Source organism: Zonotrichia leucophrys, chromosome 7 (assembly GCF_028769735.1).
Source record: "Zonotrichia leucophrys gambelii isolate GWCS_2022_RI chromosome 7, RI_Zleu_2.0, whole genome shotgun sequence".
In the NCBI taxonomy this organism is placed as follows: domain Eukaryota; kingdom Metazoa; phylum Chordata; class Aves; order Passeriformes; family Passerellidae; genus Zonotrichia; species Zonotrichia leucophrys.
In genome coordinates, this window is record NC_088177.1 from 28,032,917 (window position 1) to 28,060,505 (window position 27,589).

Here is a 27,589-nt window from a genome sequence, read left to right on the forward strand (position 1 = left end):
GTAATGTGTGATGTTCCTGTATTCAGCAGTATCTGTTGTTCTGTCAGCTATGTGCAGCTTTTTCCTTCCACTGTGAAGCAGCAGTATATATTACTTCAGTTGTTTATTATGTCTGCTGCTTATAGACACTGTATTAACTGGTACTGAGATTTGCATTTCTGTAAAGCTTTCTGTTGCACTCTGAAACTTTACAGATTTTCTATAAACCACAACTTAATTTGGAAGAGTTTCACATCTTACCTATACTGTGGGCCTCAAAACTGGACTCGGTACTCCAGATGGGATCTCTCAATAGTGGAGCAGAGGAACAGAGTCCCTTAACCTGCTGGCTCTGGATGCAGCCCAGATTGTGGTTTGGTTTCTGAGCTGCCAGAGTACATTGCCAGATCATGTTGAGGTTGGGCTCAGTAGTCTTGGAGGTATTTTCCAACCTAAATGGTTCTATGATCCTGTGATTCTTATCAACCAGCACTCTCAAGTCATTCTCCTCAGGGCTGTTTTTGATCCATTCTCTACCCAGTCTGCATTTGTGCTTGGGATTGCCCCAATCCACATGCAGGACCTTGCAGCCGCAAGTTGCTGAACTTCGTGAGATTTACATAGTCTCACCTCTCAAACCTGTCAAAAGTCCCTCTGGATGGCATCCCTTCCCTCCTGCATGTCAACCACACCCCACAGCTTGGTGTCATCAGCAAACCTGCCAAGGATACCCTCAATCCCATTGTATGTGTTGCTGAAAAAGATATGAAACCCCGATGGTGCCAGTTCTGACCCCTGAGGAACACCATCTGGCACTGGTCTCAGCCTCACTTGGAGACTGAGCTGTTGACCGCAGCTCTTTGAGGGCAGCTATCCAGCCAACTCCATATCCACCATGTGTTCCGTTGTCAAATTCATGCCTTTCTCAGTTTAGAGACAAGGATGTCAAGTGGAACAGTGTCATATGCTTTGCACAAGTCCAGTTGCTCTTCCCTTATCCATCAATGCTCTAACCCAGTTGTAGAGGACCACTAAATTTGTCAGACATGATTTGCCTTTAGTGAAGCCGTTCTGGCTGTGACCAGTCACCCCTTTATTTTCCATGTGCCTTAGCCTTGTGTCCATTAGTGTCTACTCCAAAATCTTGCCAGGAACAGAGGTAAACTGACTGGCCTGTAGCATCCCGAGTCTTCCTTTTTCCTTGTAAAAATGGGGATTTTTTTCCCCTTTTCCAGACAGTAGGGACTTCACCAAAATGCCATGGCTTGTAAAATATGATGAATAGTGGCTTAGCCACTTAATCTGCCACTTCAGGACCTGCAGATGTGTCTCATCAGGTCCCATGTTTATTCCCCATTCTATGTGAATTTGTATAGGGAGATTTAAACTGGATCCCCAGTGAAGCTGACTTACTGGCTGGAGTGGCTGGAATTCCTTTATGCTGTTCTGCTCTCCTGCTGACCTGAGATCCCTCTCCAGGCTCTGAAAATGTCTTACTTCCATTGACATAAAAATGATAGGAATGGTATGGATGTAAGTCCTTCCCTTATTCCTGTATTTTTCCCTTTTTTTTTTCCCCCTGGTTTCTGCCTCTGCTGATTTCCTTATCTCTGTCACTTGGTCTGAATGAGATTTCTGCTATGTCGTGTAACAAGATTTTAGTGATATCTAGCCATTCACCTAAGTAGTTACTTCACATCAAAGATAATATTCTTACTTTGTTTGAGTAGCACTGAACAGCTTGGTGCACTTATCTTACAACTTGCTGCTGCTGTAGTGGAATGGGACTAATCAGATGTCCAGAGGAAAGAATGAGACAACACATGTGGGACTTGATATAATACAGTCTCCTTTATAAACTTCAGTTTCACACACCCATTTCAAATAAGTTCTTTGTAGATACTAACTAAAAACTTTCATTCTAGACTTTAGTCCAACCCTAAGGATCCAAAAGAACTTTTTTAAATGGGCTATCCCATCATATTTGAATATGACCACTTTACAGATTCTTAGGCAAAGTATGAATTACTACAAAAAAATCACTCTGCTGCAGTTAGGTAAGATAAGTTGTTTAGATGTATCAAGGGTTCAAAATTCCTGTTCGTGTTTTACAACATTTCTCAATTTATGTTTTGATAAAAGCAAGAGAGAAAAGGTTGTTTAGATTTGACTTCTTGACCATCTACCATAAAACTGTCAGCTCAACTTCAAACCCTTTTTTCTCTTCCCTTAAATTCTCTTGCTGAAAGATACATTTTCATGGCTAGGCATAACTTGTTGTATCCATCTAACTATGGATTCTTCTTCCAAGCTTCATCTTAAGAAGGATGGAATTGAGGAAAAGAGACTAAAGGATTCATCTTGGGGTAAGGGAACTTATCCTTCGGAGTTATTTCTCTCAACTTAGAAGATACTGTTCCCATTGTAATATGTATAAGATTCTTATGATTAGAATTTAATGTTTTAATAGAATTCCCCTGTAGGTTGGAAGGAGAACATATCCTAGATCTTCCTCACTTGAAGTTAACAACAGTCAGAAACCATTTTATGTTAGATGTCTGGTTTTTATTTCAAGGCATAACTGTGTAATATTATTTTTGCTCATTATGCCAAAGGGAGATATTTTTTTTAATATGGTCCTTTGCACTTGGGATGATAACTGTTTCAGGCAGTAATTGTTGGCCTGTTCATTGTCCTGGGCTTAGCCTCCACAAGGAGGCAAGCCTTTCAAACTTGTTGGCTCGTTGGTAGAGTGATTCCTGATTCAGGTCTAGAGATTGTCCAGTCAAGACTCTTGGACTTGGGATTTAGTCCATCATACTTGTTTTACATACTTTTATCATACAAACATAGAATGATTGAACAGTATAAAGGAAAATAATTCTCTGTGCCTTTTCTTAGGATGTTCTGAAAGAAAAAAGCTTTGAGATTCATCAACATGCTATTTGATTGCTTCTTTTACCATCTTTTTTGGTCTTCTGTAACTGAAGTAATTTCTGTTTAAAGTATTTTATTAAACTTTTTCTCTCTGAAAAAAAGAGAGATTCCTTTCCCCCTCCTCAGTGTTGAAAATACTGGTCTGACTTGTTGCTGTCTGTATGGGATTGGCAAGACATGGTATAGGTATGCAAGAGAAGATGGAACTAATTACCTGTATTATCTAAGCTTAAGGATTGGCTCTATCAAATTTCACCTTTTGTTTATTTACAAAATTCTTTATGTCTTGTAGGCATTTAAAGTTAAGAAAATAGTAGTTTTGTTATTAATGCAAGGGTAAATAAATGGAAAAACACATTTTTGAATAATTCCTGATGGGGTGGCGGGGAATGGAGAGAGTAGACTTGTACATTCTTCCAAGACTTTTTTTGAGAAATAATTTTTCTAAAGTAACTTTTAGTTGTTTCTGTCTCCTCAGCTGTGGCAGAATGCCTGAGCTTTAAATTGCCTGTGGTAAAGAAAGGTGACATCAGGTGAAACTGGAATTTAGCATTGGGTCTAATAGGATATTTTGTGGGACTCTGGTATCTGTATACAGACACCAGAAAGAGTAGGAGTCTGTTGTGAAAGGTTTAGAGAATGGCATATGGACCCATTTGAAAATTACAAGACTAAATTTGTCTTTCAAAGAAGGATATTAAAGGGGTACCTAGTATTATTTCGCTGAGGGGAATGTGTAAAGTGTGATCTTATCATGCTCCAAGAGGCCTGTTTGGACTTTTATGGTTTGTGTTTTGCTTTACTTTTTTTCTTCCTGGTATGATGTGGTTACTGTGTTCAGAGTCGACGAAAGAAGTTAAAGGTTGTTAATCATGTTACTGGAATGAATGAATGTGAAAAACAGTATAGTTTTAGGGCTTGGTTACTGATTATAACTGAATGGCTTCTGTCAGAATATTGAATCAATATTCTGGGTCAGAGACTGCAAAATGATTGACTGCCAGTTTGATTCCAGAGCCAAGATGGCCAACACAGCAGGGGAAAAGTAAGTAATGCACAGGCAAAAACTAAGAAGTGAATGAGTAAAAGAAAAGATGCTCAAAAGATGCTTCCCTTGGTGGCCTGGTTTCTTCTTAGAAATATTCTACATATATGCAGCTGCCAAGTGGAGACCAACTGATTAAAAAAGGATTGGTTTCTGTTTGACCCAGTAGGAAATACTCTTTTTAAAAGACAGAAATTGTGTAAGCATTTCCTACATCAGGAATCTGAGCAGATGAAATTATACCTCTAGATGATTCAGCATCAGCAGCTTTTAAGTCACTGGGGTCATTTTGTCTTTGCTTGGAATATGATCTGTTAAATTTTGATATGTTAAATTCTGATATATATAAACATATTTTGATAAGTTAAATTTTTGCTCCATTTATTTAATTCAATAATCATTTACTATGTATTCCCTCTGTCTTGTATTTTGTCTGTAAAATAATTAATAGCTGATTATCCTTGACATTAACTGGCATTTGTCTTAGTTTTTACCCATAGTGTCAGTCCAAATGCTTGTAGGAGTTTATTGATACCATAAACATTTTTGTTCAGTCACCAAAATCCTTATTGGAAGTTGATAGATAATGCTGTTTCTGCCATCATGCTTTCTTCAGCATCTCAGTTTCAGATGACTTATAAGTTTTCTCTTAGTGACCAGAAGTGAGGTAAAAATTGTTTATCTTCTTTTAAAGGGTGCTCAGGGAATTTTCTCTGAAATACAGTGAAATCTCATTTCCTTCCCAGACTTAGTTGTTCACAGTATTCAGATATCCAGTGGAAGGCAAAAATGTTAAGGTGTACTAATGTAGCACACCTGCTTTAATGTGGTTCATAGTAATGGTATAGTCAGTTATGATCATATTTATTCTATAGTTTTTCTCTGATTGTCAAAATTCTATGCTGTTTCCTTGGCAGAGAGACTTCTTCTGACCAACCTTATTACCAGAGTATATTTTATTCTTTCATTAGAATTAGCTTCTATGATAAGGTTGGTGCAAGTCCGGAGGAGAGTTGTGAAGATTATCAGTGGGCTGGAGCACCTCTCCTGAAGGCAGGCTGAGAGAGTTGGAGTTTTCATCCTGCAGAAGAGAGGACTCCAGGGAGACCTTAGGGGACTTTCCAGTACCTAAAGGGGCCTACAGGAAAGCTGTAGAGGGACCTTTTACAATGGCATGTAGTGACAGGACAAGAGGAAATGGATTTAAAGAGAGCAGGTGTAGCTTAGATATTAGGAAAAAATTCTTTACTGTGAAGATGTTAAGACACTAGAACAGGTTGACCAGAGAGGCTGGATGCCCCATCCCTGGAAATGTTCAAGTCCATATTGGATGGGGCTTTGAGCAACCTGGTCTTGTTGAATGCCTATGCCAGGGGGATTGGAACTAGATGATCTTTCAAGTCCACCTCCTACCCAAGCCTTTCTATAATTCTGTGTTGACAATAATACTATGGATCTGGTGAAAGCATTACAAAATTTTCAGCAAAGGTAGAATCAAGTGCGTCTGGAGATGTATCCAGCTGCTTTCTTCAGTCCAGTGAAAATGGGAGCACTGCTGTTGCCAGCAAGCTTTCCTGTACAGACCTCTGTCCTTCTGGAGCAGGGGCCAGAAAAATGACACCAGGTTCATTCACCAACTCATCACACTGCCCTTGAGGAACTATTACAGCTCAACAGATTAATCAGATAGATTAATACTCCTACTCTCTGGTGATTACCAGTGATCTGTTTTGATGGTTCTTATTCTGGCACTTTTCCCACTGAAACCCTTTTCCGTGTTAAAGTGGAACTAATTAATTCTAGGGCAATACTTTCAAGTTACTTTCAGGTTAACAGTTCCGCCAGTTCCTGTCTGTATGCTCGAAGTTCCACTGAGATAAACCAATTGTCCAGACAGTGTAGGAAAGTTACCTTGCCACTGGATATGTAACCTTTTAAATAAGTGACATCATAAGTAGTTATAGTCTTAAATGTTTATGGTTCTGAGTTGCGGGGTTTGGTTTTTCTGTCATGAAGATGTCATGTTTGTCTTTTACTGAAGATCACCTGTATTTCTTCAGCAGTACTTTTAGGCAGACAGCATTCTTCTGCTCAGGGATCATAATCTGCCACGTGCTAATAGCACATGTCACTCTACTCCAGAAGTGGCATCATTGTGGTGACCACCTTTAAACAGAGTATCTATCATATGATAGCAGCTGAGAGGCATGAGGGTGACATACAACATTGTACAACAATAAAGATGATACTGTGGGATTACGTACAATCTTTAGTCAGGCTGCCCAAGCTCTTTTTGCAGAGACAATAATATAGATGACACATTTGTAGCAAAGTAAGGAATAAACCTGCCCTACTTCTGCAATTATCAAATAATCAAAACTTGTGATTGTCAGATAATCAAAATAATTACTGCACCTCAACCATAAAACTCTACATTAAGGTCATTAAAGTGTTGATTTTTCATTTTCTTTTTATTTTTTCTTACCAAAGTGGACAAGATTCAATCCTGTGTTGAAAATATTTTCCATTGTTATATTATTCTGACAGCCTGGCCTAAAGTTCTAAAAATGAATTGTTTCTCTCTAATTTTTGAAAACCAGCTTTTAAAAATATGATCATGAAAAATGTTGTCTTTTAATTAGTTCCAGAGAGAATGCAATTGTGGAAGATTTTACCAATATGAGTCTTCTCTAAGGAAAAACATTTTAAAAGAACCAGGTTGGCAAGCTGCTGTCTTGATTGCTAAACCCAAATTCAAAAAAGTTCCAATTTGACTTTAGGGTAGTCACATTCTTACACACAAGGTTTTGCAGTGATTTATATACTTATTTTGCCAACTCAGTTGTGTGATGTTCATATCTTGAAGATTGAACTCCCTAGGATTAAGCACTTGGTGGACTTGAGCACGTCTTTTTTCTCTCAGATTTTGGTCTTACTTAATTTGCTACTGATTTTTGAATTTTTTTTTTCTTCATTGTGTTCCCATTAGATTTATTACTTATTGTTTTCTTTTTTTTTTTTTTGAGCATATTCTACTTGGAGCTTTTAGCATATTTATTCTGTATTAGATATTAGGCTGACAAAAGTCAACCCCAAAGGGACTCTGCCATTTCCAGTTGTGTCTAAAGTAATCTCTATGCAGTTGTGAGCAGGAGCTGTCCCCAAAAGCGCTGAGTTGATCCCTGTGACTGGGAAACTGTGTTACAGTGGTTTGATGGTTTGTCATAACTGAGTAGCAAAAGGACAGAAGGTCTTGAAGATGAAATATATGGTCTTACAATTCAGTCAGCATATAAAAGGGTATTCTAGAGAAAATTTAGATAAAGTGAGGAGATTTAGTCATTCCTAATATCCACTAGAATGACAGCAGTATTTCTAGGTTATGTATTGTTTGAGGCAAGGCAGGGTCCATTTTTGCTCTCAGTTGTGAGGGAGTAATATACCCTAAGGTGCATAATGCCTTCTCTAAAAGAACCAAAACCTGCGTTCCAGAAAGAGCTTGGATCATTTTGCAAAGATGGTGACATTATATGTGGCTTTGTTGACCTTTACCCTTCTGGAATTATCCAAAACAATGGATATTTCCATGTTTTATCTCTTCTCTCAGGTAATAGCCGCTGTACTGTCTTGCATATTGCCTTGAGATTGTTTCCTTGCTTCAGTGTGATCCAGCCCACTTTTCTGTTCTCACAACTTGTAAAAATGGCTATAGTCCAACAGAAGCTGAATAGTCTCCTAAATCTCCTGGCAACACTGCTGGGAGAAGAGATCCAGTCATTGTACTTCTTGCATCTAGTATCAGGCTGCAAGGGAAATAATAGCACAGTGTATGATCCAATGGGGAACCCAGTGCATAGCTAATCTGAGCTACTCTGCTGTATTTCTGGAGTGATCAAGTATTCTTGAAGGATTCACAGAAAGCAAGCTGGTTTGGAAGGGACCCCAAGCTTTTACTCAGAACATGACTAATTTTAAATTAGATCAGCCAGAATCTGGTCCTGTTGAGATTTGACATTCTCCAGGAATGGAGGTGCCCAGCCTCCCTGGGCTGCCTGTCCCAGGGACTAGCAGTGTTGAGAGTGGTACCTGTGCTATGCCCTTTCCTTCAGCATGGCCACCAAACACAGTTTTTTCAGTATATAGATTTGGTGCACTTTACCTTTTATTGTCATAGAGGAACAACAGGCAGCAGGTGATGTATGATTTGCAATATATGATTTGAAAAACAATTTTCAAAAGTACTCTTTTGGCCTGGGATGAGGAAATATCTATGTAAATATCATGGTGCACAGTAGTGAAAATCAGGCACCTCTGCCTTTGAGAGAGGATCACTTTGTTTGTTCTTTCTGGAATTGGCACTAATGGAAAGGTGGAGAAAAACTGATGCATAAGCAGTAGTTATTTTCTGAAGGGAAATGACAGTAGTGAAACATATTTAGTATAGCAAAGAGATTGCCAAGGGAGGACATTGTTTATTTGAGGTTCTTGAAAGCTATAGACATCAAGGAAGCAGAGAAATTCTTCAGAGAGGAACATGGGAAAGTTTCTAATGGTTTCAGAGAATTAATGGGATAATAAAATAATTAAGAAAGGAGAAATTTCACCTGAGGCTGTCAAATTTGACATAACTGATAGAAGATGGAATTTCCTAGGTTATACTTGAAGAAGAATTAATTCAAGAAGTGTCAATTGGCCAGTAAATCATTTCAGTTGGAAATGCAGAAGAGGTCTGTAGCTTGCACAAGAAAAATCTGTTTGTTTTTGTATGTGAAAAGATCACCACATAGTATGCCAAATTCTGTTTAAATGTTGGCAGACAGGACTCTCTGAACAAAGACCATTTAATCACTTTAAGCACAGGCATCTTGTGGATTACTGTGCAGTGTGAATTTTATTTATTTGTATTTCAGTTGCTTTCTCTCTAATTTCAAAATTAATTTTACAAATGTTCTTTTTCTCTTCTATAATTTGTATTTTATTTTCTCAACTTTATGTTTTTCACAAGCTAAAATCAGCAATAAGGCAAATATTTGGCTAAGAGCTTTAAGTGAGTCAGTCTTATTTCTGGATATCTTTATTGCTACCCTCTGTATTTAATCTTCCTTTTATTCCCCGTCCCTGTTACATTTCTATCATCCAAAAAAGGAGGTAAACTGGATGGGATATGGGTGAATTTTTCAGGTGTTTTCTCTCTTCAGAAGGGTTGCAGTTGTTTTCATTTTGTTTCTGCTTTTTCAGATGAGAAACTACCACAATACAAATCTGCAAGAACGATCCCTGTTTTTCTGTGGTGTATGTGATATTCTGCAGCAGAGATAATACTATCAATACAATGCTCCTTCTATTAGTGAACTAAGATGTTGGTTATTTCAGCTTCTTGTCTGTGTAGTTTTTCTACAGTTTCTGTTGTGGTCCCAGACTTGTGGCAAGAGCTGAGTTTGCCACTAAAGGGGATCACATCACTGGTTTAGTTTGGAGGAAAGGTAATTTCCAAACCGTTTTTACTTGATATTTTACTTATGTCAATTTGTAGTAACTCAGAGAGCCTACTGGATTTTGTGGAGTCTGCTGTGTTTACAGTTGGTATCAGTGTTACCAGTAAGTGGCCAACAAGGCCACTGTGGAACAGGAGTGACATTATCAGTCATCTTTTCTCCTGTCTGGACTTGCAGGCAAGAGAAGCACACTCACTTGTCTGAGCTAGTGTAGGAGGTTGTATGTGTACATAGATAAGAAGAAATTACCTTTATTTATTTATGGGGAGAAATCCTTCTTCCATTTGAAACTGGCAGGCTGAGCAAAACAGTTGCAGTTCTCCTTCAGTAAATGCAGAATTGACGCCAGTCTTGCCTCACGCAAACCTTTAAGCAGTCATTTCAAGACAAGGCAATTTCTGTTCACTGGCTGGTTGGCCGACTTGGATATGGTTTCAGCTGCCTCTTTGAAATTCCCATTAAAAATTTTTGAATTTAAAATGAGGCAGCATTTTAAGGATACTCATTTTTGCAATTGTCCATTGTATTGGTAAGGTAGAACAAGTATTGGTAGCAATTTTGTAGCAATACTTTACTTTTCATTTCCTTACTGTGCAGTAGGATTCATTCTGTTCTGTGGCATTCTCTTCTACTTGAAAAGCTTGACACTAAGTGGATATATATTTTTAAATATAGACAGGAAAGCTATTATTTTTTATTTAGCTTTTACTGTGTAATGGAATTTGTGACAAGGTTATTTGCTTCAATATAATTTTGTATACTGATTAGTGTACTTTGGAAAGGGCCTTGAGGCGTGTTGCACGAAAGATGCTATATAAGTAGGGAATGGAAGGGTAAACGACCTTCATTTAAATGCAGTCAAGTAATCATTATCAAAGTTTTAAGCAATTTGAACTGCCTAACAGGAGGTATGATGACAATAATTGCCAATGTCCTTAAAGGACAGCTGTACCCATTTGATCACTGCCACATGCTTGAAGTTCATAAAAAGAAAACCACTTTGCACAATCTCTATGTTGTATTTGAAGATAACTGTTTTAGAAGCAAACAAACAAACCAACGAGAAAATAAAAAAAAAAAACCAAACCAAAACCCAAACCTAAACAAAAAAAAAACAACCAATGAAAACCCAAAAAAACACCCCAAACCAACCAACAGAAAAACATATATTTCAAAATTGATATTTTGAAGGGCTCTGCATATAAATTAACAGAGTTATACCATCCAGCAGTGTAGGTGCCAACACCAGAAGGCACGAGTGAATGATGAAGTTAAAAGAAAGAAAAAAGTGCATTAATGTTTAAGTAGGAGTGAAGCAGGCAGTGTATATCTAAGAAGGAATGGTTCTGCCATGCAAATGAAAGGAATGCTGCACTCTGCAATGTTGTTCTAAGCTCAACCTTTAGGTAACTTGGGTCAAGGAAGTGAGTTATGCTGAAGAACTGAGACAAAATGTATTCATATTTCTATTTACTCTTTTCCATACCCAGAATCATCTTGAAGTACACCCCCATATGGACATGCACAATCAAAAATGGATTTTGCCCATTTTCTGAGGTGCATATAATGGAGCTTGGAACCAATAGTTCATTTCTTAGTGTGGCTCTGTGCCAAGTTAATATTTCCTGTCTTTATCTTAATGTTCTTATCACTGGCCTAGTCCCATCAGCTTTCCACAGGCCAAGAAGAGCTCTGTAACCCTTCCGAGATGGGTACATAAAACACATAAGGGCCTAGGGAATCTCTAAGTCCAGTCTGCTACTGTCACTATATATTATAATATAAAATGATAAAGCTGTGTCTTAACATGAGCTAATTATTTTTGTCCTTCAGGACTCCAGTTGGCTGTTCAATAATGTTATTGCCCTGGGAGTTACAAATCTTCTAATTTGCAGCATAAAAATATTTATGGCTGTTTTATACTTATTTGTTCTTGTGCCAATGTTGTCTTTTTGACTTCAATAGTTCATCTCCAGTGTATATGCTTTGCTGATTATATTTTTACAGTAGAGTCATATTCCTATTCAGTCTTGGTAGGGTAGACCAAGTCAGTGTCTTTTATTCTCTGTGGATGTACACTCTTCATTCCTATAGCCCTTCCTTGTCCTTTTACCAGTTAAAATTAATCTTCCCTGAATAAAATCAGAATTACTGTTCTTGTGGGGTTTCACTTGGAAATGACATTAATACTATATGGAAAAAAAAATATTCCTGTGTATATTTTGCAACTGCATAGCTTGTCTTCATATTCACATCTAATTAGCTGGTGAAAGTAGATCTTCCAATCAGTTTATACATTTCAGAGTTTTTTACTTTTTCTCTTCTTTGTGCTTATGTTTCAACTTGTACCTTTTGTTTTTTCATTGTTATCTCATAGTTGATAGTACTACTTTCTCTTCATTAACTTGCTTACTTGGACCATGATATTTTACCAGTATGATATTTTGATTTTTCTTTCTACTGGTTATATCTCCTAATTTTGTGTCATCTGCAAACTTCCATTGTATCTTTCTACTTTTGTGATATTCGTACTCAGTAATGAAGTTAGGGGAGTTTTGCAGACTGATCAATGAGGAGTTTCATTGCCAAGCTTCCTTCAGTTTATTAGATGTCCTTTCAATACTGTCATTCTATTGCTTTTAATATTTCCCTAACTAATTTACAGTTCTTTTGCTAATTCCTATTTTTCTAGCTGTAACAAGGTAACACACACAGACATATATATATGTATATATGTGTGTGTGTGTATATATATATGCTGATTTGCAGTTAGATGATTCAGTAATTTCCTTTGCATAAAATCAGCCATGTTATCAAAGAAATTATCTTGGCATGAATTGCCTTACGTCAGCCATTACGAGCTTCGTTCCATTCTTCTGTTATATCTACATAGGTATTTTAAGCGTTGAATTAATAGAAGAATTATTGTTTGGATCAATTTACCTCTTCTGCCTCCTTAAATACTGGTGACTTCCCCTCAATTCCTGCCAAGTCCCAATAAAACTGTGGAGATTTAATGAATAATTCCTACAACTGCTCCAGCACACTTCATTTTTTCCCCCCATGTCTATTATTTTGACATGACCTGAGTGCTTTAGCCAACCTATTCCTTTTTATGTTTTCACAGTCTATAACGTCATCAGACACCTCTTTCCATCTATTTTTGTTTTTCCAGCATTTTAGTATCTGTCTTCCAGCCCTTCTTGCTGTTTCAATATATTTTGCTTTCCTGCAATAACTTTATTCACCATGCAGCACTCCAAACTTCCCATTTTGTTTAGGAACACAAGTAGCAGAACAACAAATCTTAAAAGTATTTCTTACTGATTGGATCCAGTTCCCTAATGAGTCTATTCATGAACCATGCTATCTAACTGACAATTATTTGCATGAAAATTATTTTCTTCTAGATGTCCCTCATATTCCCCCTTCTGTTCTTGAACCCGTTATTGTGACTCTGTTTTCCTGATTTTCCCCTTCCTTGAATCAAATCCAGATGTTGAAAATATGTGCTTCTCCCAACAGTCTTCCTTTCTTGTCTAGTTTACCATGAATATATGCGTAGGTGTGTGCTCATTAATGAAGGGAGAGATCTCAATATAAATTTAGGGAAACAGTATGTAGAATTGTAAATTGTATTGCAAAGTTAAAACTCAAAATTTGCCTTCTGAAAAGTTTTTTTGAGTTTTTTGATAGCTCTTTCTCTATTTTGGACCTTATTTTTTTAAAACTAAAATAAATTCTAGTGAAGACTTCTGGAGAACTTGGAATATGTCTCACTGTGTTTTAAGTTGACCTACCATGTATCATACACATGAAAAAATAAATGTCTAATACATAGGAAATTGACATAGATATTTCATTGTCATAACTAAGTAACTTCATCTCAGTGAAATTCTTCAAAGTTTTGCTGTTCCTCTGCAGTTTCCCAGGCTACATCCATATAAATTAAATGGAGCCAGGGCATACACTCAAGTGTGGACTAAAGACCACTAACCTCCATTCTGTGCCACTTGTCCTCCAGGCTGGGACTTGGACCTGGCCCACTTTATTTGTTAGTAGTTAAAAAGTTATTTCTGGAAAGAAATATTTGTTGAGTAAGTTCCTATCTGAATGTCTCACAGGAAATATCTTTCCCCCACAGCTAGATGTAAATAATGTTTGTTTTATTCTTAATTAGTAAGAAGGACTGATGGTAATCATGTTTGGGATGAACATTTATGTCTGAGCTGTTAAGTTTTCCAGCTGTCAGCCTACTTGGATATCAATTGCATTAACTTATTGTGTAGAATGGGGAGGAGCAAGGAAAGTATTTTTTTCTTGAATTTCTGACAGAGAATCACTGTCCCAGGCTCTGTGTGAGAACTGGGTCCTTTAAAATGAAGAATATTGTTCCTGCATATCTGATGAAAAGACATTGTCCTAGTTTTCATTCTTTCTACATACTCTTCTCCACAAATTGTTCATACCAAAGTTATCCTCTTTGTACATTACAGTCTTTACTGTAGGAAAAGATGCTGCTGTTCTCTCTGGACAATCGGGAAGCCCTCTTCTCTGTCCTCTTGAGAAGTAAAGCTAGCCTGTTCTAAATGAACGACTTCTGCATGGAGAGGGAGGAAAAAGGAGCAGTTTCCTGTAAGAAAAAAAAATAATTTAGGATGCTTCTTTGAACCAAACAGATTTTGCTTGAGCCTCCTGAGATTTTCTTACCACTGTTTTCCAATGAAGCTGTATTTACAAGATTATTTTAGCATCAAAACTCAGCTGCATTTAATTCCACTGGATTGCACTTTTGTTACTTTGAGCAGACACTGATGTGTATATCACTTCTACAGAGTTCTGATAGAGATTTAAGAAACAAACATCATAAAACAAACATGTCAGTAAAAATTCAATTATAAGTCAAAATGTCTCATAGTTTAGATTGAGGAAAAGAAAGGGAAAGCTAACAAAAGAAGAACATATGTATATTTTTAGCCACAAAAGTATTTTATACTGTGCCACAGTGCTGTATTATCTCATAGAACAGGTGAAAAAAGAAATACTGCTAGGAGTAACTTGTATGAGGACACTTTTTTAGATATAGCTAATTAGCAAAGACAGTTCAGATGCTTACAGAGCTAACACAGGTAATTTCAGTAAGAGAATTGCAGAAAGGCAACAAATAATTAGAGTAATGATGAAATTCTATGGCTCCACTGGAGGTATCGTTTTCAAAGGGAAAATAGCCTAATCCAAAGTTAAAAACTGTAGAAATGAAAAACAAAATTTTAAAATGACTAATGGACCTCAAGTCTATGCAATGCCATGGCAACTTTGATTCATGCACAAATAGGGTTTGGAGTCTCCTTCACTGGAGATACTCAAGAACTCTGAACACAGTCCTGTGCCATGTGCTCTGGGGTGACCTTGCTTGAGCAGGGAGGCTGGGCCACGTGATCTGCTGTGGTCCCTTCCAACCTGACCCATTCTTGGAGCCTTTTTCTTTTGAGTTCTTGCAATTGAGAAGATTCATTTGATACTGAAAAACTTTCTGCTGTCTTGTGTACTAGTTTTGCATCTCCTGATGTGTTCAGCAACACTGCAGATAGAGGTCAGATAAATACGATTAGAATTTTTTCACCATTCTCTGTTATATTTCATGTGATTACAGCACAACTATTAGCTTTGCTTCGCTGGGAGCTACCTCTGACCATTCCCTTGATCAAAGCTGAAATTCCTGTTTTCAAGTAGAGTAACAGCATTTTCAGTGGAAATCTGGTGATGATCTTGAGGAGGACTGACCACTAGGAACTGCAATTGCTCCTTAGTTTGTACTTGTCCAGGGAAAGTAACTGCTAGATTTCTATTATCATGCTTAGGCATTAGGCATAATTTTGACTTTATAGATGGCACCAAAAATGTTGAATATGTAAATGTGCTTAATTTAAATTATAAGTTACTTTGTTGAAGCTGAGTGTACATCTTTTCCTGGTAGTAAACTGTGTGATAAGCGTGCAGAGAAATCTGAACTTCAATTTCCATGTTGACAAATCTTTTCAAAGACTCAGTTGTAGTATGAGTAAGGTAAGCAGTGCTTTGAATAGATGCAGTATTTCTCACTAGTGAAGTGAAAATGAAACTAAACATGATATTTTTCCTGTGCAAATCTCCTAATACTACCATTATAATTGAGATGTCATGAATCAGCAGACAAACAAGTCTGTAGAGTTGCTGTGCATGAAACAAGTTATCTTATTTAGCCACATATTGAGACTAACTCAATTTCTTCCTTGCATGTGATATTTTAGCTAAGCAGTAACTTAATTTGAATACACAGAGTAGTAAACTGCTATCTCTTGGAATCAATTGTACAGAGACATTTAGTCAATGCTGTTTGGAAAGAATAAGTTCAATATATGCTGTCATACATTAATAACATCTAAGTTATTTTCTGAACCAAATGCATTGAAGTGTTAGTGAATGCTTTTCCTGAAGTATCTGTGAGCATTTTCCTTTAGACTGTATCTGACCATTTTGTGGTAGGCTGGCTAGTGCATGGATGGCTTTTATGTGTGAGTGGCTACATTTTATATTACCTAGAATAAACAAGGTTACATCTTAATAATGCTTTAATAGGGGTTTCATTGATTATGTGTCACTCCTGTTAGTTCATAGGAGTTTCTATTAAGCATTTACTTGGGTGCATTTTCTGTGATTATGGCAAGCATTCAATGGTTGGACCTTGTTCATTGTCTCTATTTAGCATTATCTTCTTTTTTATCTTTATACATGTTTGTGTATGAAGTGTTATTTCTCAGGGAAGTTTGCACCAGTGAGAGAAATATTTCATTTAAAAAATGGAAGGAAATTTGTTCCCTGTTACAGATCATACTAATAGATATGCATGCCTGTTTATTTGAGAGAATAATTTTTTTCTTAGCCATCCACAGTCGTTTCAAATACAGCATGCAGTGCATCAGTTCTATCAGATACTGTGTGTAATGTGTTCACATAAGCCTCTCAAGGCACAAATCTTGAATGCACAGGAGTCGTTTTCTATTCTAGGCTTTCTAAACACTGTACTAACTGTACAGACTCTATCAATCTGATAGTTTGGGGCCAGAATTATAAAACATAGAAGTGCAGGGCTGTGTGAAAGGTGAGATCTTTGTATTTGAATTCTACTTGAATTGATCCATAAAGTTATTTTTAGAAGTTACATTCTCATAACATCTACATAATCTGGTTTACTCTAATCTGATTTTTCCAAGCTTTTTAAGCAGTGCTGAAAATTACTTTAGGGAATAGATTTGCTTTCAAACTGAGTTTTCAAAATAAAGTTCGGGTCATTGTGTTCCTTAAGAGATTGGCTGAATGCCACTAATAGTATGTTGTGACTGTTTTTAAACCTGACAGTTGGCTACAATACACTTGAGTAACTTCCAGTTTTATTGTCAAGCCAAGGTATGATTTCAGTAGAGATGGTGTCTGGCATCCACAGAAGATATTATCATCAGTTAGAAATAAGACGCACTTCATCATTTTTTGCAAGTTTGCTTATTATGTTGTGCCCTGCATTTGAATTAAGTTTGTAAATTTTTTTTTTTAAATGTAAGTTTGCTGTTTAGAAGCCTTTGAGGTGTGACATGAATATCAATATCAACAAAGGTCATGGAACACATTCAGTATCCCAGTTTTAGAGATGCTGTAAAAAATATTTTCAGATTAAAATAATTAAAATTCAGAATTAGTCCCATTGACTTGAGAAAAAACAGATTTGTTGACATAGACAATATCCTTTATTAGATTAGTGGCTCTGGATAGAACTGTTGAAGAAGTGTTTGCTTAACATCTTTTTTATAAAAGGCATATTCATTACTACCATTACTTTTCATGTAATATGGATGGAGTCAAAATGAAATTCTGTACCAGCACATTCCTGGTTGCTGAGAGATGCTAAGTGAAGAACACTACCAATAGAGAAAGTGTCACTTCCAAATCTAGTTTTTTAAACACCTCTAGAGAATCACGCCATTGCACAGACAAGAAGCCTTTGAGATTGCACCTTCTCAGGCAGTTCTGTTTCTTCCTGGTTCATGCTAGATTAACACAATTAATGGGTTGACTTTTTTATCATGCCTTACTTCCCAAACGTTAACACTTGCTTAACTGTGGGTAGTTGATATTCTTTTTTCCTCCATTTTTTTAGGTCTTTAAGAAACTGCTATTTCAAATTACAAAAGTCAACACTGCTTAAAGCATATACGTCTTTCTTTTTTCCCCTACAAAATTTCGTTATTGTAGAGTAAGATGTTAGAATGGTGAGTCTTCACAAATGCATACTAATAACAAACCCAATTCTCCTCTGACATGTCCATTCATTTAAAGAGAATAGTGCTGCAAGACAGTGGGATAGTTGGGTCTAATAGTAAACTACCATGCTATAGGTGTGTCTATAATCTTGTGAATTTGAGCTGTACCATGGAGGCCTCCAAAACATGAAACATTTGTGAACCAATTTATTCAAGCTGATGAACATCAAAATCAAGAGACTTAAAGCTATTAAAGAGAGCAAAAGATGTAGATTTAGGTCCATAATGAGGTTTTGAAAATTACCAGTTTGAGTCCTGTGGTCACATGTGTGATCTTGACTCTTCAGGAGCTGTGAGCCAGTCTTTGCATGGAGGGTGAACATCTATATGGAGATCTAGGTACCAGACCTCGTGATTTACCAAATGAGATCTTTTATTCTAAAGGACAGCCAACCTCCTGATGCCTGCCTGTGACTGGAGTTGAGGAGGAAAAGCAGAATGCAGGGGCTGGTTGTCTCCATGACTGAGTTTGATTCTGCCCGACTTCTGACATTGGCACAGCCAGGACCTGAAGGACTGCAGGCTGAGGGGGGTGACGTGACATCTTGGTGACAGGGGCAGTGTGGCTGACTGAAAAATTATGTGAAGTAATATGCAAGACTGACTTCCTTTTCTGGCAGAGTGGGAGTTGTTGGGATGCAATTTCTGATGTAAAGTGAGTTTATGGTGGACATGGGGTGTTTGTGCACAAATCCAGGTATGGGTCTGCAAGCCCGTCTCTGGCTACCATGTGCAGCAGCAACAGCAAAGATGGTCATGCATCCCATGTTACAGAAATACATTAAAATTTATAGTATTTATTTGTAAACTCACAGATCATGTGCCATACTGTGTAAAGTGTGATTTTTTTTTTTTCCTTCTGGTTTAATGTTCAGAGTTAGTGTCATCCTAATTAGTTTCCACTGACAGAATAAATATTGTTCCATCTGTGCACCATTACAGTCAGCGACTGAAGGTTTGAAACACTTGAGCAGGGGATATCAAGTAGTCTGTAAAGGGACTGGAAAGCAACTCATTTTGGATTATTTTGCATATATCACCATTCAGAAAGAGGTTATGGAGCAATTCTCATTTGTACTGCAATCAGCCCAAAATTATGCCAAAATTTTGTTCCCTTTTTTCAACACAATTTACTTGATAATGATCATGAATAATAAAATTAAAGGATTTCATGCATTGTGATAACTTAAAGCCTTTTTCTTTTTTTTTTACCAGTTTTCAAATACGTCTTAAAAGGGAAGCATTTATTACCAAATAATGAGAGTGGGCCAGATGAACTAATATGCTTATTTATTAGATATTCCTGAGACAAGAGGCAGAGCAACTTGTCAGGAATCTCCTTTCCTTTTCCTGTGCACTTTGCCATGTAAAAGAAAATGCACATTTGTAAAAGGTAACTATTTAAGCCTATTTAAGCCTTATCCCTGGAAATTTCTTTGGCTGTGATAAAAGCAAAATTAAAAAGCAAGTGAACACTGTATTTAGAGTTCATTTTGTTGTTGTTGTGGAGGGCTTTCAAAAAACTGGTCAGGCAGGAGAAACAGGCGCATAGGCTTCTCTGTAAGACATAGAGCTGGCTTCTGTCTGCAAGTCTGTCTGACATTGAAAATATTTCTTGTGAGTAATAATCCTTTACTTAATGTGATGGAATTTTTCCAGTTCAATTTCTTGTAGCTTGATTAAACAAATTAATTTTTACATAACTGGAAATCAGCACAGCTCTTCATAAAGTTGTTGCTCAGTATTTAAAAAGTAGTCTTAAAAGAAGATTGACATTTCAACTGTTTGAAAAGAGACAACTCCCGGGCAGCATCCTTAGGAAATGCTATAGACTATATAAATCCGATTACCCAAGTTCTTTCTTAGCTGAAACAGAGCAATATGTGATGCTATCTATGAAATAAATAGCTAATACCCCCGAGTATCCAAAAATATTCAGTATCTGCATATTATTCTAATGACTAAAGCTGCCCAATCTCTTTAGATACCTTTTTTTTTTTTTTTTTAATTCTCAGCAACATTAGTGGTAAATGTAAATATTTCATTAGCAGTTCTATAATAAGAAACTTCAATTTGCATAAGGTTGTTATAGTTAAAGAGCATGCATTCAGCTTTGGACAGTAATTGACTGCAAATCTAATTTTCAAACCTATAGAAACCTGTGCAGAGTTCCTGGGGTGTGTTTAGGGTTTGTTTGTTTGATTTTTGGATTTGGGGCTTCGTTGTTGTTGTTTGTTCAGAGTTTGAGTGGGTTCCTGTGGTTTGGTTGATTTGGTTTTCCTATATGTTAAAGTTATGACATATAAAAAAAAAGATGTTCCTGCTCTTCTGTGGTTTTTAACATTGATAAATTGTACATTTTACTTTGAAAATATTGGGTTTTCTCTGATAAAGAATAAAACTTTTGTACACATAAAGGAGGAAAAGCAGCATTTATTGGGAATTTAACAATACAACCTTCATTACTTGAAGCTTGTGTTATTTCCTTAATAAATTTTGCTATACAGATTAAATTATATGGCAACTTTAGAAAGCTAGAAGTTGTAAAAAATATGGCCTTAGAGAAATGTTACTCTAAATCATGTTAAAACACTTAGACTTCTGTCTTACTGAAACATATGTTCTTTAGATTTAAAAAGAGCTAAAACCATGAATATTGGCACAACTAGGAAATTACGTTGTTATCATTGATTGATAGGTAGTTGAATGAAAACAAACTGAAAGGCTTTTAGAAGTAAATGTGTATTCTGCTGCTTAGACACATGCTCTTGTGTTTACCTGAGTTATAGGAGAGTTATGGAGGTGAGGTGTATTTCCTTTCCATGTTTAGTCGGTTCATGTCAGCGTTCCCACCATGCAGTCAGTCATAAACAGAGGAACAGGCTCACCCTGAAAGAGAGCGCAGTTTAAAAATTGCACAACTTAGTTATGTCATCTTTACACCAGAAACAAACAAGTGAACAAATGGAAACCCATCAAAATTAAATATGTGCTGAAAGGGCATGCTGGCCTTTAATGTTGACTGTCTGGCAAGGACCCCTAATTTATTTAAGCTTTTTTAAAACCAATTTCTGTAACCAGCTATGCCAAAGAGATGCTCATCTCTAAGAAATAATTTAGAGATTATAATTGGAGAAAGGCCTTTCTCTTCTTCTCAAACCATTTTGTTGATTCTCCCCCCACCCTTTTTTTTTCCCCATTTATTATGTGTTCCCTAAAGGCCTCCTACACATTGAAGTCCACAGTGAAACTCACTAGTGGGGATGAAGCACAGAAGCCACTGCAGGACTCCCTGTTTCAAAGCTGAACCAATATTCACCATTGACACATTCATTCATCTGTGCAGGGTCATTGGAAATCCTCTTTCTCTAGTTTTGCCTTCCCTTCAGGGAGCAATGCTTAAAAGAGCAAACCCCTGGTGTGAAGAGATAGAAGAATTCTCAGCGTGGCCAGTGGTGCCAGGAATCGAATTAAAGTTGTCCATTTGCAGATGACTGTATACTCAGCTCCCAGCATATTCAGCTGTGGGGCTTGATGCTGACGTTTTATTTGAAATGTTGATGATGGCACTTGGTTGTATAAAAAAAAAATTGGGGGCAAAAAGTATTTTCTCAAAAAAAGAGAAAAAATGCTGAATTTCAAAATGTGTGTGATTCCTGCTGTTCCTTATAGGTCTGGAGGTCGTTAAGGATCACATGCCAGGGAGGTAAATAATTACAGAATTTACTTCTTTGGGTAATTTAACACTTGTCACTTATTCTGCTATTGTTGACATCTCTATTTTGGCATAAATCAGATTTTGACATTACTAAACCTGCAATTTTGTTTTTCTTCACACACATTATCTCTTCCATGTGAAAGGCACTGGGGGAGACACGGGCTGCCATGAAATCTGAAATGCCTGCAGTCAACACGAAGAGCCCCTCTTTATTTCAGTTTCATTTCCTGTTAATAGAGATGAACTTGGTGCACATTTGGGCACATTTAGAAATTGTCAAACAGGGATTCTGTAAAAGGAGTTTTAAGAATTTAAAGAAGTCTCTGTCAGTTTGGAGGATGAAAGGATAAGCATAGTTAACCGTTTGGTCACCTGCCCAAATTCCCATCCCAGCAAATATAGTCCCCACACGTGTAGGCGGTGGAGGAGTTGTCGCGGTATATCCCTGTCCTTCGTGACTGGTGGAAGGTTTAATTCTTGTGACTAATTTCAAAGAAATTTCAAGCAAAGGGTATTTCTGTGAATAACGGTGGCACGATCTGCCACCAACATAAATCACAGCTTCTTCAAGGAGCATCAGGAAAGGAAGGTGGAAGAAAGAGTTGGAGGCTACAAATTACACCACTGCCTAATTATGCAGCTTTATTCATATGACTAACGAGATATCCACATGCATGTTAGCAACACAGAGGCCTAAATTATAGACATTCATAACAACTTGAAGAAGGGAGCAGGGGAACTGTTTAAACAATTTGAATTCTCTGTCATAGCAACTTGTGACTCTAGATAGAGCCATCCCAGAAATACAGATTAAATTTTCCTTTTCAGCTAAATCACACAGGTGGTATCTTTAGGCAGTGCATATAAAAGTAAGCTCATTGTTCATCCTGTAACCAGCACATCTATACCCAAGTATGGTAGGTGTTATAAAGAAGTAACGTTACAGTGAGATATTTTAATCTAGTTGAATGACCTTACACAAGGGGAAGCATTTTTCCAAGAGGGGCAGCCCAGTAATGAGGGTGAGGTGTGTCCTAAAACGCCCCAGAGCTCATTCTAGCTTATCAACTACTGTTGCAATTCCTAATTTGTGGGGCACTTGTGCTTTTTCTGGGCAGTCTGTCATTTAAAGTGCTGTGAGAGACAGTTTAATCATTTTAAGAGTATGCTGTGTAACTGATCTTAGAAGTGCCCGGTACTCACCAGAGATTTATTGAAAAAACATTTGTACCGTGACTGTCTTTCCTTTGAAAATAGTCCAAATATTAAAAAACGCAGTCATGCTCAGCAGCAGTTTTCATTGATGCATTTAGAGCATTCCTCCTCTTTAGCATCCAGACCTTTTTCAAGAAATGTCATTGCTGGTTATCCTCAATACAAAATGGCCCATCAAACCTACCTTGGTGCAACCTTACCTCTTAAATATCAACCCATGCCCCGTAACCATTTGTTATCAAGTACCTTTCAGTTCAGTCATGGCAAAATCAGTTTAATATATAGAATAATAAAAAAAGAAGGATCAGACTCAAGGCAACTTTGCCTAAATAAAATATAGGATATTTACTTAAAATATTTTGGATGCGTTCTTGAAAAGGTGACAAAAGATCTTTGCAGAATAGTGTGCCTAGATAATTATGTGCCTAATGAAAACTATGAGAAGTTTAAAAAAAAAGGAGAAGAAAATGCTAACAGCTAACAAAAAATTGAGCTAAGTCCATGGGCAAATTTAAGTTTTTCTTAACCTTAGCTTTGTACTTAGAAAATTCTTGAGTATGAGGTTCTGCCTCATTTTCCTGTCTTTTGTGGACTGAAGTTTCTAAAGTCTTCATGAATGTGATTTTCTTGTTCCTGCTGTCTGCTTAACTCTTTATTCCCAATATTAACTATATCTTCAGAGCAGCTAACCCCACATACTGTATGGTAGGTTAGGTATTCACTTGCCACTTAGCAAGTGCACTGACAGACTGAGACGGGATTTCTCCACGTGAATTTCACGTGCCATTGGGATTGAGTGTGTTGAAGGGCTGTGCTGTATCTGCAGTTAAATTCCTGAAGTGAGTGGCAATCACCCAACCTGGCCTTCAGTACATGAAGAAACCAGAAACAAACTTGATAGGTGGTAGGAACAAGATGCTGCTTTGTTCACTTCAAAAACCTTTGCTGTCCTATTTTCTGACCACCCTTTAGCACTGCTGCTCTTGATTTGGCACAGCTTTAAGTTTGAGATAGAGGACAGTGCAGAAATGCATGTAAAGAATGAGGAATGGGGAAGGGGAGAAGGAGGTCATGTATGTCAGATACAGGAAGAAAGATGCATCTGAAAGATCTGTGTCTGTTGGAGATCTCCTGTCTTCTTGCCAGTGAATAAACTCTTAACATGGCTGGAGTATAAAAGGAATTAACTGATTTTTTTTAACATTTTTTGTTTAAACTGTATCATTCTCAAAAAGAAATAATATTTATTGAAATATAGTGTACTACAGTGCAGCAGGAAGGTTGCTGAAAAAAGGGTCGCTTAGAATTTCTCAAAAGGATATGTATACAGGACTGCAGTTGATATAGTCTGCACTGGGATAGTCCAGAACATGGGGGTGCTTTTCTGTTTGTGTAATTTTTCTGTGTGTTAATTCTGGACTAAACATTGAGCCATCACTAGAGATAAACATCATCTTTGCTCTGGGAGGGGAAATAAATATGTGTGTACATTTATACGTATGTATATGTGGAAAGAGAGAGAGATTCTCTGAATCAAAGCTTTATAATTCTTCTCTTTAAAATCCACATAAAATACAAATACAGAATCAAAATTGTTATAGTGAGGAACATATTTCCCATCTCATGCTGCAGGGCATAAGCTAATCTGCTGCTGAGATCAGGCAGGAGCCCCCCTTCAACCCTGTGTTGTTTTTCATTACACAACTGGTTGTTTGCATTTTGTTTTTTATTAGAACTAGATTGTTTAATGACAAAGATACAGAGTTATGCTAAAATAAATAGAAAGCTCTATAGGGGAGAAGGAGAAAATACTCAATAAAAAATAAAGACATAGACTACTACATTCTGCTGCACTTACCCCAATCCCTCCAAAGCCTGCAAATGTGTTCCTCACTTGCACATGCATTTGCTTTATTAACCTCCATCCCCCAGAAAAACCTACAGCTGTATTGTATAGGACCTGGTGATGTTCCTTTTGCTTCCTTCATTTCATAAGGAGATATTTCCATGAGCAATTTCAGTTAGGAAAGTGTATACTAGACTACCTTTAAAGAAAGCACTGCTAGGCAAGTCTGTGTGTTTAAACCAGTCTGAAATGCAGGGAATATTGTCTCCCTTGAGATAAAGGATTGCAGTTCTGTTGGACAAATGTTCTCATCTGCTGCAACTCATCTATTATGTAGCTTTTGTAAATGTGTTACAATAGAATAGTAGCCTTGGCAGTCTGTAAACTTGGCTTGTGTGCAGTTGTTTGGACAAGTGATTGCTCATATTGGAACAATTGAGTTTATTTTTGGGTTGGGGGCTGAGGGGTAGGATTTGTTCCTTTGAAAAAGCCAGCAAAAAAAGCCCATGCTGGACATCAAGTGAAACAATTTCATATGATATTTCATCTAAGCTGTTTTCTACTTCACACACACACAAAGAAAAAAAGAAGAAAAAGAAAAGTCATAGATTTATAGAATGGTTTGGATTGGAAGGGCCTTAAAAGTCACCTAGTTCCAACTTCTCTGTCATGGACATGCTGTGCCCTTCCACTGGACCACATTGCTCAAAGTGCATCCAACCTGGCCTTGGAAACTTCCAGGGTTGGAGCATCTACAGATTCTCTGAATAAGAGAGAATCATCACCATCACAGTAAAGATCATCTTCCTAATACCTAATCTAAACCTGCCCTCTTTCAGTTTGAAGCCATTCCCTCTTGTCCTGTCACTACATGCCCTTCCAAAAAGTGTCTCTCCAGGTCTCTTGTAGGCCCCCTTTATATACTGAAAAGTCACCATAAAGAGAGAGAAGACAGAACAGAAATCTGAGGTGTTCTGTACTCAAAGGTACCCTGCAATTGTTTATGGGACCTTTTGCTGAAGGGCAAATGTTGTTGATGCTGGGTCCTAGTTGGAGAAGGTGAGCTATAGTACTGTAATTTAATTGATGGAGAAGAAAGTGTCTATGCTATTGTAGAAAGAGCCATAAATTTTGCATGGAATCCTCTTTCTGCTATTTATGCTGTCCTGTGGTGGAGTTGTCCTGAGACAAGCCACTCCAGGGCTCCACACTGGTTTTGATGACAGCAGACATTCCCACTTAAGCTGTTATCATCTGCTTGGCCCTGTGGAGAGTCCTCAGCATCTACACCGTGGAGGCTCTGGTTGATGGCAGCACCTTAAATATGGGCATAAAGGTTTTTCTCACTGTCCTTTTTATAGGATGCTGCTGCTCTTTCTGACCAGTTCAATGTTTTGAGGCAAATTCTGCCTGGATTTCAACCTGCCCCTGTAGCTTCACCTCCTTCTCTGACTTCCTACGCTTTTGCAGTTTCTTGTGCTAGTCCATACTCATGTATATATGACACACTATCTCAGGGTAGCAGCCTGGAGTACTGTAAAATTTGGTAGGTCCTAGTTCTTCAGTGGAAACTCCTCTAAAAGTCAGATCAGACTTTTGTGATTGGGTTAAGAAGGCTTAGAGATACCAGAAGGAAAAATCTCAATTTCTGTTGAAAGTCAGGCATTGTTTAGGGTCAGCATCTTAGGTGGTATTTTGTAGACTTGATAAAATACAGAGGATCTGAGGCAGAAAAGTGATTCTGTAACTTATTGTTGTTTTTGTGGTAGTGTTAGGCACAGGGAATACGCTGAAGGTTCCCCCCTGCTTTAATTGTGGAGTAAGAAAGGATGGTAACAATAGCTTTATAATAATGCCTGAAATACCTCCTATGGATGCTACATTTATGTCAACCCCAGTCTTAAACTACAAAAAATACCATAATGTATGATATTGAAGGACTTACTGATGAACAATTGATGCTTCAGAGCATCTGTGCTTAGTAAAATCAACAGTACAAAATGCATATTATGCATCTTGGACCATCGGGTTGTCACTCACAAATGATGTGAAGTTTAATGCATTATTCACAAGTACAAGAGGAGGCAGTCCAAAGCAGTTGTGGAGTCTCCGTTATTTTATTTTATTTTATTGTATTGTATTGTATTTTATGTTACGTTATTTTGCAAAGAGCAGGAGCTAAGTATGTGACTTAAAGGTGCGGAGTTTGGAATTGCATAATAGGATAAACAGCAGTCACACTAAAAATGTTGGATCTGAGTAAAATTCAGTTTAGACTTAAGAAACTGGAAGATATTTTGATCTTAAAGCTACAAAAACCCATCTGGGAACGAGTTAAGGGTGTGGGGTTGTGTTGGGATTTTTTTCCTTTTTCCACTTTGTAGTGCAAAGAAGCACAAACCACAAAATCAAATGAAACTGGCATTAATTTGGTAGTCTCAGTTCTCATTGTCCTATTGATTCAGAAAGCTGCAAACAGATACAGAGGCTTAGAGGCTGCATTTAGGGCTGCTGAAGTTTGGGGTTAGGATATACAAAGGATGCAGTGAGAGCACTCATTCAGCAAGGAACTCTTCTTAACATCTTAACATGGAATTCCAATATAAAAATCTTGGTCAGAGAGAACTGATCTTCATCATTTTGTTAGTGGTTTTATTATTGATTACTCATGTTTATGCACTTCTTTCCAAAGTCTTGGCCGCCAACACAAACCTTGTCCAGCAGAATCTCTAGTAAGCAAAACAACATTTGCATCCTTATGTATTTCTCCTAGTGGGAGAGAAAAAGGTTGTCTCGGTCATTTCTTATTGATAACTTTAAATATTATGTCAAGCTGAAATCAATGGTATGAGAGAACAGGAGCTATTCCTCAAGATTTACTCTGGATATTTAATTAGTTGGAATTTATACATGCAATTTATTTTCTTTTTTGCCACTTTCAGCATTTGTTAGGTAGTAGTATTGATGGGACTAGTGTGGCAAGGTGTACATCTAGTTAAA

General features: G+C 37.3%; 1 protein-coding gene across 4 annotated transcripts in view; it reads left to right on the forward strand.

Annotated features, from left to right (window-relative positions):
* FIGN (fidgetin, microtubule severing factor) overlaps positions 1–27,589 on the forward strand; it is a 105,183-nt gene that overhangs the window by 54,774 nt on the left and 22,820 nt on the right. The window contains exon 2 of one of the 4 annotated variants that reach the window (XM_064718083.1): positions 2,291–2,345. The exons of the other annotated variants lie outside the window; for them this stretch is intronic. Within the exon in view, the coding sequence (XP_064574153.1) occupies positions 2,291–2,345 (55 nt within the window). The remainder of the gene's footprint in view (positions 1–2,290; positions 2,346–27,589) is intronic. 4 annotated transcript variants of the gene reach the window in all.